The following is a 12,703-nucleotide window of genomic DNA, read 5'->3' on the forward strand; positions in this document are numbered from 1 at the left end:
GGGGTCCAGTGACCTCCATGGGTGGACAGGTACCTTACAGCCGGTCGAGGGAGACATTGAGAAATCCTAGGATACATTGCTGGGGGTCACAATGTACCAACTAGATAATGGCCTGCCAACCAGTTACTAAATACTCACCAGCCCTATAAATGGAGGAAGATTTGGTAAGACCAGTAGCATGCGGCATGCACTGCCCGGGCTGTGCCCATTACCATACATGAGGGGGCACCAACTTATCTGGTCAATGGACCACAATGTCAAAAAAAACAAAACAAAAAAAACTTAAAGGGGGGGTATGAAGTGCCATAAATGTCTGATCGGTGCAGGTTCCACTTCCAGGATCTATAAGAGGAGAGGAGGCGACCCTACATGTGTCCTTCGCTGACAGCAGCACAGAGTATTTCAGGAAGGGAATGAGCTTATTTTGTGGTAGGTCACAGATGGAGAAGTCACATAATGGAAAGACTGAGCGCACTGCAGGGCAGAGTATTTCAGGAGAGGAAGTGTCTGATGAAAGAAGCAGGGTAGTGACCACAGTCTGCGTGTCACCAGGCAGTTAAAGAAGACCAGCAGAAGCAGCACAGAGTATTTCAGGATCTCTAGAAGGGCTGACACCCCTGAAGTTCACCATATTTGCACCTTATACACCGCACCGACTTCCTGTATGTGCGACTAGCATGCAAAAAACCCCATGGCAGTCAGGTGGCAGGCATATATATGTATACAGGCAGCGCTCTCCCTCACTCACCCCGTGTCAGGAAGCTTCTAACCTCGGCCGACGTCACTTATACAACAAGAGACAGAGCAGACAGGGAGACAGACTGACAGGAGATGACATCTCTACAAAGCACAGAAGGGTTAGAGAGAGCACAATAAGCAGACGCACAGCGCGGGACCACTAGGGGGTGCTTACTGGTTGAGTACTGGGGTGTAGGCGTTCTTATCCTCCTCGATGATTGACACGATCAAGGTGATCAGCTTGGGCCAGAAGTCCAGATTCTTAATACAAGGTCCTTGTTCCTCCGGAGGTAGATCCTGCTTCTTGTTCTGGGGGGGGCACAAAAGGTTTAGAGAACTGGACAAGAAGAAAAGATTAATGGACAGATCACAGAGGAAGAGTTATAATAAAGTTACCCCGGGATATTGATCATTCTGGCACTTTTCTCCCTTCCCTTCTTACATGGGCCATTACTTTTATTTTTTCAGCAATCTACTCTTTGGCGATACCAAACATCTCCCAGCAAGTATAGTGGTATAGGGGTTAAAACGTAACCTTTAATTAATTGTGCAGATAAAAGACCTACATAGACATAGGGTAATAATAAAATAAGGTCACATAGACCAAAACCACAGACGTTACTGTCAAATCAAACAGAACTTAAATGGCATAAGAATTAATCAGAACCATCCCTGTCCGAAACGTCCTTTATACACGCTCAGCATATCATCCGTGGTTAATAATGAGAATACAATTCATGCAATAATATTGGAATGATCTCACCAGCCACATCGATAGCTCCTGCTCCTAATAGGGATAGTTCAGTACAATCAGGGCGTCATAACAATGTCAATCATCAGCCTCTGCATTTGACACCACTTCCAACGCGTTTCCTTATCTCCGTAATTCTTCAGGGGAGATGTGGGTGTTGATAATCCCCTATTAACAGGGGTGACGGTCGCCAGCCCAAACTTCCTACAGGCGGCGCCTGGTCTGTACTGTATTATATATATATATATATATATATATATATATATATATATATATATATATATATATATATATATATATATTATCATAATATTGCAGTATATAGTGATATTATAGCTATCTGATGATGCATAGCTATTGTGTGGTATCACAGCTCACCTCCTCCCCCTTCCTGCACTATGGTCTTTGCCTAGATTAGAACATGTCCAGATTAGACTGCTATACAAACAGGTACGGTACAAGTCAGTCTATTGCTGCTTAAATCCACGCGTCCAAAATGAAGCAAGAGACTAATATTAGGCTTTGCAGCCAGGGGAAAAATTACAAGATTTTTTTATATATATACACTGTATTCCAAATTATTATGCAAATAATATTTTCTCAGATTTTCCCAAATTACCTATATGAATTGCAGTCATTGTAATTTCCAGTCAAATAACTATTAGAGTACAATTGAAAGGTTTTTGTACAAACTGCCTATGATAACAGTATATTTTTTTAAAAATAAAACACTCAAACTGCACTCAAAATGCATGTTCCAAATTATTATGCACAGCAGAGTTTTCAACCTTTTCATTTTAATAAAGAAACAAAAAACGGTCATTATTGAAATTATAAGCATTAGCAGGTTATTACAAACTGAAATCAAACAGTTTTCAACTCATAACTTTATTCTAGGTGATGTTACATTTGCACATAGGACCTCTTGTTCGAAAGGAGCTTCTGAACTCTCTCGTCCATTGAATTTGTCAGGTTTTGGATGGTTTCTGCTTCAATTGTTTTGCATGAGGACAGAATACCCTCCCAGAGCTGTTGCTTAGATGTGAACTGCCTCCCGCCATCATAGACACTCCTTTTGATGATGCTCCAGAGGTTCTCAATGGGGTTGAGGTCAGGGGAGCATGGGGGCCACACCATAAGTTTGTCCCCTTTTATGCCCATAGCAGCCAGAGATGCAGATGTGTTATGTGCAGCATGAGACGGGGCATTATCATGCATGAAAATGATTTTGCTGCGGAATGCACGGTTCTTCTTCTTGAACCATGGAAGGAAGTGCTGTTTGAGAAACTCAACATACATTATGGAGTTCATCTTTACCCCTTCAGGGATCCTAAAAGGGCCGACAATCTCTCTCCCCATGATTCCAGCCCAAAACATTACTCCACCTCCTCCTTGTTGGCGCTGTAGCCGTGTTTGCATGGGGTGTCCATCAACCAGCCATCCTCCACTCCATCCATCTGGACCATCGAGCGTTGCACGGCACTCATCGGTGAACAAAACAGTTTTGAAGTCAGTCTTCATGTAATGTTTGGCCCACTGGAGCCGTTTCTGCTTGTGTGCAGTGGATAGAGGAGGTCGACAGGATGGCTTACGCACAGCTGCAAACCTCTGAAGGACCCTGCATCTTGTTGTTCGGGGGACGTTGGAGGCACCAGCAGCTTCAAAAACTTGTCTGCTGCTATGACAAGGCTTTTTTGCCGCTGCTCTTTTAACCTGACGTAATTGTCTGTAGGAAAGAGTCCTCAATTTTCCCTTATCAGCACGCACACGTGTGTACTGTGAATCAGCTACATACTTCTTGATTGTGCGATGATTAGGATGAAGTGTCTTGGCAATGTTGATTGTAGTCATGCCTTGACCTAAACACTCCACAATTTGTTGCTTCTCAGCAGCCGACACATCCTTTTTCTTTCCCATTTTGGCATAAAATGTAGGCTGCTTAATAATGTGGGACAGCCTTCTTAAGTAGTCTTGCCTTTCATTGGACACACCTGCCAAACTAATTAGCACAGGTGTCTGCAATTGCTTACAGTGATATAAAGAGCCCTGACACACATCACCATCAATGAGTTTAACTGACAAACAAACAAATTCTTCCCTTATCACTCCTAAACACTTTTTGCATAATAATTTGGAACACAGTGTATACAGAATTATTTGGAAAATAAATATCAAATTTAAAAAATAAATAATAAAAAACTGACTTAAATAATATGACACTTTCTGCTGACATATTCCCTTTAAAAAGGAACGCTTATATTGTAACCAGTCTCCACCTAAGCCTAAAAGCCTGTACAAATAAATTACCAGGTTTGCTTCCCCCCATTTACTACTGGCTATGTGTGATTGAGGAGAAAGGTCCTGGCAGGGCACTACCAAGATACCTCCAACTACAAAGTCTGCAGAAGTCAGTTACACACCGGCTTATACTCACAGTTTAGAAAGTCTGCTTAGATTTATCTTTTTTAGGTCTCTGCATTTTGCTGTTTCTCTGTTATTTCTAATGGAGATTTAATAATAAATTGACAAGTGGGTGTTATTATCCCCCTGGGGCGTTTACTTACACAGTGAGACACCAACTGATCCAGTGCCAGGCTGTGTAGTGACACACCCACTTTGACTAGAAGAATGATCACACCCAGTTGTCATATTTTAAATATATTTCCAGGAGGAACAACAGAGGAACGGTATGGGGTATGGGTATGGAGTGTACAAATAACTTAATTCAAACATGTCAGGAGACAGGTCCTCTTAATTCAAATCCACTAGACTAGTAGCCATGGTGCTGGAGGGGCATTCGACCATCCCCGATCAGATTGGGATTTTGGCTCACACCTATTCTTCTGCCCTTTTGCTCTCGGAGATGAGCTTTCATGGCAATCTCAGTGTGATTACTCACGGGGTCGGCCTGGTACTCGCGGCTGTACAGCTCGTGGCAGTTGTTGAAGATGTACTCGTAGGTGGAGTTCAGGCACGCCTTCACACAGTCTCGGACCACCTGGCTGGCACGTGGGGGGCTCTGCAGCTCTTGTACCTGTCATAACAGTGTAAGGTTATTACCAGCCTAATGACAGAGGTCAAACCATTATTAATTAGGGGACCGGCTATTGGTGATATCTGATCTTGTAGCAGAACCAAGAGATCACCAGAGCAGGATTACAGGTCGTGCCAGCGCCCTGCCATCGAGCCCCTCCTGCAGTCGGGAAACTTCCAGTCTTCAGCCTTCTAATACCCGCTTGTTAAGAGTCTGCAATCTGTTATCTTCATTACTCCAGAGCCTGTTATTCCAGCAAATATAGGGGGAGCGGGGAGCACAGTGCCAGTCCTGCATGCAGCCCGCAGCTAAATGCTGGGTGACATATCCAGTGTTGTCAGACAGATGCAAGCTGATTCCCGCTCCCTCGCTGTTCTGCTTGTCACATCCTGCTGAGTGTCCTGAACTGACAGATCTGATCACTCTCAACCAGGCTGTCCCACTTATCAGCTGTGGAAAAGCACCTGGCAGGATTTTAGGAAGAGGCCACCCTTCCCAGCCAGGAGGGTAGGGACAGGAGCCACCCTCCCCGGCCAGGAGGGTAGGGACTGGTGCCATCCCCCATGCCGGCAGGAGGGTAGTGACAGAGGCAACCCCCCCACCGAGAGGAGGGTATGGGCAGGCGCCACCCCCCCACAGCAGGACGGTAGGGACATGCGCCACCCCCCTTTTCAACCGGACAGGAGTGTAGCGACAGCTGCCACCCCCCTCCCACCGGCAAGGGCAGGCGCCACCCCCCCACCGGCAGTGACAGGCGCCAACCTCCCCACCGGCAGGGACAGGCGCCAACCCCCCCCCCCCACCAGCAGGGACAGGCACCTACACCACCACCGGCAGGGACAGGCGCCAACCCCCCACCAGCAGGGACAGGTGCCAACCCCCCCCCCCCCACCAGCAGGGACAGGCACCAACACCACCACCACCAGCAGGGACAGGCACCAACCTCACCACCGGCAGGGACAGGCGCCAACCTCCCCCCCCCCCCCCATCGACAGGGACAGGCGCGACTTCCCCCTGCAGGAGGGCAGGGACAGGTGCCACCCCCCGCCACCCGGCACGAGGGTAGGGCCAGCCGACAACCCCCCCGGCAAGAGGGTAGGGACAGGCGCCACTTTCCCCCTAGGGGCACCATAAGGAGAGCACCAGTTAATAAAGTAAGAAGAGCACCCTGCAAGAGGGTAGGGAGAAGCGCCCCGAAGGAGGGTAAGGGGAAACGGACATCTTATAGCGGACATCTTTGGTAAAACAGCACATAGTTAGGTTTACTAATTTTAAGATACAACATGCAATATTTTATCTTCACAGCGGAATTCAAACTACTGCTGATTCACCTTTACGGCTTAGGCTAAGTTTTTGATAGGTGACTTTTTATGTTGCAGATTTTTGCATCTTTTTGGTAAAATAGGTGACTTGCGCTTTTATCTTGTTTTTGACGCTGCGGCTTTTGTCTCTTTTCGGTTTGTCATGTTTTAAATAAAGTCGCTTTGTTTTTGAAACGTAATTGTATTTGGCTTCAACAAAAGTTTATTGATAGTTATGTGCAGATTATACGCGTTCTTAGTGTGTTTCTGCAGAAGCCTAAATATGCATGTGTGTGTTATATCTGTGTATTTTACACATCTATGGGAAAATCTGCACATAAAAATCAGCGTACCAGCAATAGAAATTGACGTGTTGCGGATTTCATCCACCGATCACTCACCTTCATGCGGAAGAATGTGATGCTGGTGAGTAAATCCACCGTAGACTTCAAATCCTGCAATCTGTCCGGGCTGCTGGCCGGGAAATTATTCTATAAGATAAGAGAAAAGATGGGTTTTACAAGATCTACATCACAGCACCAGGCTCATCTCTGGAAAATACCAGAAATATCAATGTAATGCAAACTAGATTAGAAGTGCACTGGGGGCGTGTCTATGCACTGTACATCACCACACCCCCAATGCACTTCCAGGAAAATTAGCATGTGGCTTCAAAGCTCTATCAGTAATCAGATCATTTCATTCATAGCATTGTTGTGCCCTGGACATTTAGGACATGGGGGAAGCGAAACTAAACGTTGCAGGCACAAGGTGAAAAGACAGTTAAAGGAAACCTGTCAAGTCCTCAAATGCCATTAACTTGCAGATATGGAGTTAATCTACAATTAAATCTGTGCGGCCGCCGCACTTAAGGCGGCATTCCCATCTGCAAGAATCTATAACAAAATATAGCAGGTGTAATATTAGCAAATACCTCAAATAAGAAATATAATATAGTTCTTCTGATTAGCTTTGTTGCTTACCCCATGTGCAGGGCATTACAGTAGCTTAGGTATCCATGGTTACGACCACTCATGTAGTGAAACTTAGTTGCTAGTGGATACCTAAGTTACTACAATGCCCAGCACATGGGGTAAGCGACAGCTAATCAGAAGAACTAAAATTCTAATTGGAGGTATTTGCTATTATTACACCCATTACATATTGGGATAGGATTTTGGAGATGGGAATACCCGTTTAAAGACCAGCTACCGTGAGGAAATGAACTTTATCCTCCTGACAGACTCCGGCTTTTAGACAAAAGGCACAGCTTCAGTCACCGCTCAGTACATAGTGAGCAACAGCTGTAACAACGCCCCGGCGCTGACGGACAGCCAGCTTAGCAGAGCATCAGTGCAGAGCTGGCTGTTAGTCAGTGTCAATGTGTGATTACAGCCGCCGCTCATTATATACTGAGTGGTGACTTGAAGCCATGCCGCCGCGCCTCTATGACAAAGCCAAAGGCCACACAGATTTAGAATGCGATTAATCTGCATATTAACCCCATATCTGCAGGTTGATGTCAAAAAACGCTATGACAGATTCCCTTTAACTAGTTTTGAGCGAGTATGTTCTGTCCGAGCATGCTTGGGCCGAGCTCCGAGTATTTATAGCTGCTCGGTAATATGCTTGAATCGCTCTCATGTGCATGATTTGCGACTGTTTGACAGCTTTAATACATGTGAGGAATGTGTAAGAAATAGACATTCCTTCCATGTAATAAAACTGTCAAACAGTTGCCAATCATGCACACGGGAGCGATTCAACCACATCACCGAGCAGCTATAAATACTCGGTGCTCGGCCCAAGCGTACTCGGCGAAAGGCAGTGGCGTACTGTCAATGGCGGCAGGCCACGCGACTGCTATGGGGCCCGTGAGCCGGGGGGGGCCCCCGATAGCAGTCACCCCTCCTTCTGCAACCCCCGCTCCGCTGTTTGATATCCACCGCCACTGTGTTCAGACATGGCCATGCGCTGTGCAGCTGTATCTGGTAGTAATGACACGCAGGGGAGACACTGCGTCTTTAATTGTGCTTGTGTCGCCCCTGCCGCGTTATTACTACCAGACACAGCCGCACAGCGCGGCCATGTCTGAAAACAGTGTCGGCGGCAATCAAACAGCGGAGCGGGGGGTGCAGGAGGGGGGGCCCTGTTTAAGGGAGGCCCCGATGGAGGGGGGCCCTGTTGAAGGGAGGCCCCGATGGAGGGGGGGCCCTGTTGAAGGGAGGCCCCGATGGAGGGGGGGTCCCTGTTGAAGGGAGGCCCCGATGGAGGGGGGGCCCTGTTGAAGGGAGGCCCCGATGGAGGGGGGGGCCCTGTTGAAGGGAGGCCCCGAGGGGGTCCCTGTTGAAGAGAGACCCCGTGGGGGGTCCTTGATGAAGGGAGACCCCGTGGGGGTCCTTGATGAAGGGAGGCCCAGGGGGGGGGTCCTTGATGAAGGGAGGCCCAGGGGGGGGCCCTGTTCAAGGGAGGTCCCGTGGGGGGCCTTGAAGAAGGGAGGCCTCGAGGGGGGGCCCTGATGAAGTGCCGGCAATTAAGCAGCGCCGGTGGAGCTGAGGGTGCAGGAGGGGGGCCCCGATTAAGAGCCGGCAATCAAACACCGCCGGAGGTCATCCCTGTGGAAATGCTGGGGGAGCGGTCTGGGCCCCGACGGCGAGTGGGCCCCTCTGATGGTCCAGAGCCTGTGATGGCCATCAGACATTCCGGCGGCCCTGCACAGCTGGACTGGACACAGGACAATGGGCAGGTAAGTGAGGCTTGCCACCAGATTCCCCAGACCCCATATTAAATATATTTCTAATGTGTATTGAGTGTATGTCAGTGTGTATGACTGTGTATATATATTTATGTCTGTTTTATGTGTTTTTAAGAATGTGTTCAAATATGTACGTATCTGTGTATGTGCTTGTCTGCATATCTGTGTACCATCTGCATGTCTGCATATGTGAAGGGCAGCCTTTGCCCTGTGTTGTATACCTATATTTCTCCACCGTATCTGTGCATCATGAATGTTGGTATGTATTAAAGGGGCCACTGAGACTCTTTCGCCCGGGGCCCACGAAAACCTGGAGCCGTCCCTGGTTGAAAGCAATGATGGAGGAGGGATAGTCATATGACACTCCATCTCCCTCATTACTCCTCCGCTTCTGACGCAGCGGCATGATGACGCGCCATGCTGTGTCAGACAGTGGAGCTGGCAGCTGCTGAGGTGATGACAGAGACTGAAGCACCGGGGAACGAGGAGCGGTAAGTATTTATTTTTGTAAATCAGTGAGTACTGATAATACTGGAGGACTGGGGCTGCATTTTACCCTATGGTGGGGGCTGCCTTTTACCCTATGGGGGGCTGCATTATACTGCATACAGAACCATGGGGAGTGCATTATACTGTGTGGAGGACCATGGGGAGTTCATTATACTGTGTGTAGGACCATGGGGAGAACATTATATTGTGTGGGGGACCATGGGAAATGCATTATACTGCGTGGAGGACCATGGCGAGTGCATTATACTGTGTGCAGGACCATAGGGACTGCATTATACTGCGTGGAGGACCATGAGGAGTGCATTATACTGCGTGGAGGACCATGGCGAGTGCATTATACTGCGTGGAGGACCATGGCGAGTGCATTATACTGCGTGGAGGACCATGGCGAGTGCATTATACTGCGTGGAGGACCATGGCGAGTGCATTATACTGCGTGGAGGACCATGGCGAGTGCATTATACTGCGTGGAGGACCATGGCGAGTGCATTATACTGCGTGGAGGACCATGGCGAGTGCATTATACTGCGTGGAGGACCATGGCGAGTGCATTATACTGCGTGGAGGACCATGGCGAGTGCATTATACTGCGTGGAGGACCATGGCGAGTGCATTATACTGCGTGGAGGACCATGGCGAGTGCATTATACTGCGTGGAGGACTATGGCGAGTGCATTATACTCAGTGGAGTGTGGAGAGGTGTGGGGGCCATTATACTGTATGTAGGCCCACTATACTGCATGGAAGGCTGTGTGGGGGTCACAGTTAGGGGATTATACTGTGTTGGGGTCACCATACTTTGCCCTGGGAGTTGAGGTGGGGTACAGTAGGCAGGGCTGTGGCGTCAGTAAGCCAAACCTCCGACTCCTCAATTTCCAGGACACCGACTCCAACTCCGACTCCCTCATACACGGCTCATGTTTAAGTGATAAATTTACTGTAGCACAGATTCATCTCAGCTACAAGTCTAGACCCTTAGATCAGGACTAGGACAGACATTTATAGGACATTTTATAACTTTCCCAAATTCTTATGAAAAAAAATATTCCCCACAAACTGCATTGGAAAGCTGTGAGATCTGCTCTTCTGTGCCCCCAACAATTATTTACATTTTTCTTTTGGGGGGGTGGGGGCCCAATTAGAACTTCTGCTATGGGACCCCATGATTCCTATGTACGCCCCTGGTGAAAGGGTTAGCAGAACATACTCGCTCAACACTACCTTTAACAGGTAGCCAGGCCCTGTAGCTGGGAGGCGTATTTAGGAAAGTTGTCACAGAGAGAGATCGACTAGACCGCCATATAGGTGTGTGTGTTAAGAAAGCGATATAAAGACTGTTGCAGATTAAATTGTCAAATGAAGACCTCTCCGGAGATGGGATATATCGCCCGTACAGTGAACATATGGGAATTATTATAACTCGGGAATTGAAAAAGAGCAGACGCTTCAACTTCCATTGAAGTAGGACCTTCTGCTGTGAACAGGTAATTACAGCAGGGGATCTGCTGAGTGTCAGCCAGCAAGTTTAAGATTCATATACTCCAAGGCGGAGAAGTACACTTCCCGAGGTAGGGACTTCTTCTGTTCAAAGGAATCTCTAGACACTCTGGAGGCAGTGATGTATATTGGGGTTTGCATCGATCAAATATTTATGGGAGATATATTTTCGGCGTTGTGGCGAAGTAACGAACATAACACATTTACTCACATCACGGTAAGGTCGGCCTTACACCTCCAACTTAATATTGCTCAGACGGATGATGCTATCCATGCCATGTTTCATCTCCATAGAAAGGTAAAATCGTGATAGGAAACAAGACAATAATATCTTCCACCTGGGGCCTCCAGTGGCGAAGATAACCTGAAAGTTGCAGATCTCAGTCTTCTAAGGACCTATCACATTCCACAACCAGCCCCACATAGGAGCTCACCACAGTGGTCTGTGGTCCTGTCTGTTGATCTAAGGGGTGCTTCCCTCCTCTAAGCTCGGAGCCATTTCCATGGCACAGGTTTGATACTTTTCTTTTGTTATCCCACTTTTCTTTTGTTATCCCTTCTATTTTTATGTGACTGTATACAACATATTTTATTATTTTGTTACGCGTGTGTGTGTGTGTGTGTGTGTGTGTGTGTGTGTGTAATATCTATATATAAATATGTCTGTCTATTTCTCTATCTATATTTATTTAGAAAGACTGCCTACTTTTCCAGATTAAATTATTAAATAAAATTTAATAGCTGTGTTCCTCTTGCTCTGTAAACTGCACCCCTGAAGCAATACGCTATCTCAACAGGTGTCCAATCGGCGTGTATAAATGATTGGTGGTGGCAGCTAGTTCCTTTTGTTATTGAGGAATTCGCAGTGATCGTACCGGGGTGTAAATATATATATTACACGTGTTGGAATTGGAGTATGCCATACGCTCACTGTGAGTTCCCCAATAAATAGCCTAATAGTGGAAGCAGCCACGGCCTCGTCTACTCATCAGTCAATTCCGTAATTGCCCTGATGATTGGAGGCAGCGAAGTTGTGTCCCCTAACAAAGACATAGGTAGCAAGCCAGAAACTGAAAAAGTGGCAGAAAACAGCAGGCAAGCACATGATGCATTGAGAGCGAGTAAGAAAACAAAAGAATGGAGAGCTCAGTGTCTGGAGTACTGAAAGCTGGATGTATGAAGGTATAGCCATGGGTTAGTGGGGACCCTGAGTCGACACAGTGAGAAAGGACAGAGGCTATGTGTAACCCAGACCTGGGAGCATTGGTACAGAGACTTTGGGCTTGCCAGGCTGGGGCATGAGTACTGTACGAGAGTGAGCCAAGAAGATAACTGGAGATGTAGGGTCTCGATGAGACATACGGAGTTATTTTAAGGTTACTCACAGGATATGGACCGCTAACTACAACCGCAAAGCATGAGCCCCTGTATTGAACAAAAGATGTAAATCGTCAAGTGTTATTCCCTGCTACCTAGTGTATATATGTTCTACCTGTTTTATTGGTAAACATCTGTATATTTTTGTATCCTGAAGTAACTCCTTCCTTAATAAGTTACTGGGTCCTGGTTTGCTACATCATCCAGTAACCCTTGGTCTAGAAGAAAGATCTGACAAAGTGACAACCACACACACACAGCTAGTCAGTAGTTTTACTTGTAAAGTTGCCCTGACTGGTTCCCTTTAATACATTCCCCAAGTGAGTTTTGTAGCCAACCACCATGATGCTGTATGAATTTGTATACAAGGAGCTCCCCCTAGTGGAGGCTATAGACAGTCAGAATTAAATAATGAAATTCTGTAGCTGTGTGAACAGAAGCAGAGGATTTAAGACTTTGTATAAAAAAAATAAATAAATAAAAATAAATAAATCGATGTTCAGATTAAATGTAACCCTAATTGTACCTTTCTATCAATGACATAAGGCTGTCCTGTAGCAAACTCTCAGCTATGAGAAGTATTGGGGTGGGTAGGGGTTTTCACAAATGGGTCTATTCATTGACACGAAACACAGATCTTGAAAATGGAAAGGAATATAATGGAAAGTTGGAAAACTTTTCATTATATGATGATTCAGAAAATCCCTTTAAATAACTTCAGCAAATATTAAACTTTTTAA

The 12,703-nt window shown here is 46.7% G+C and overlaps 1 protein-coding gene across 10 annotated transcripts in view; it reads right to left on the minus strand.

Moving 5' to 3' along the window:
• The window catches only part of UNC13B (unc-13 homolog B), a 330,375-nt gene that overhangs the window by 60,230 nt on the left and 257,442 nt on the right, over positions 1 to 12,703 (minus strand). For all 10 annotated transcript variants that reach the window (XM_073680363.1, XM_073680367.1, XM_073680366.1 and 7 more), the window contains 3 exons: positions 6,226 to 6,315; positions 4,389 to 4,523; positions 914 to 1,047 (listed from right to left, as the gene is read on the minus strand). In XM_073680363.1, the coding sequence (XP_073536464.1) occupies positions 914 to 1,047; positions 4,389 to 4,523; positions 6,226 to 6,315 (359 nt within the window). The remainder of the gene's footprint in view (positions 1 to 913; positions 1,048 to 4,388; positions 4,524 to 6,225; positions 6,316 to 12,703) is intronic.

The sequence above is a fragment of the Phyllobates terribilis genome, unplaced genomic scaffold (assembly GCF_046119375.1).
Source record: "Phyllobates terribilis strain yellow unplaced genomic scaffold, ASM4611937v1 Scaffold_1__5_contigs__length_1240528914, whole genome shotgun sequence".
Taxonomy (NCBI): Eukaryota; Metazoa; Chordata; class Amphibia; order Anura; family Dendrobatidae; genus Phyllobates; species Phyllobates terribilis.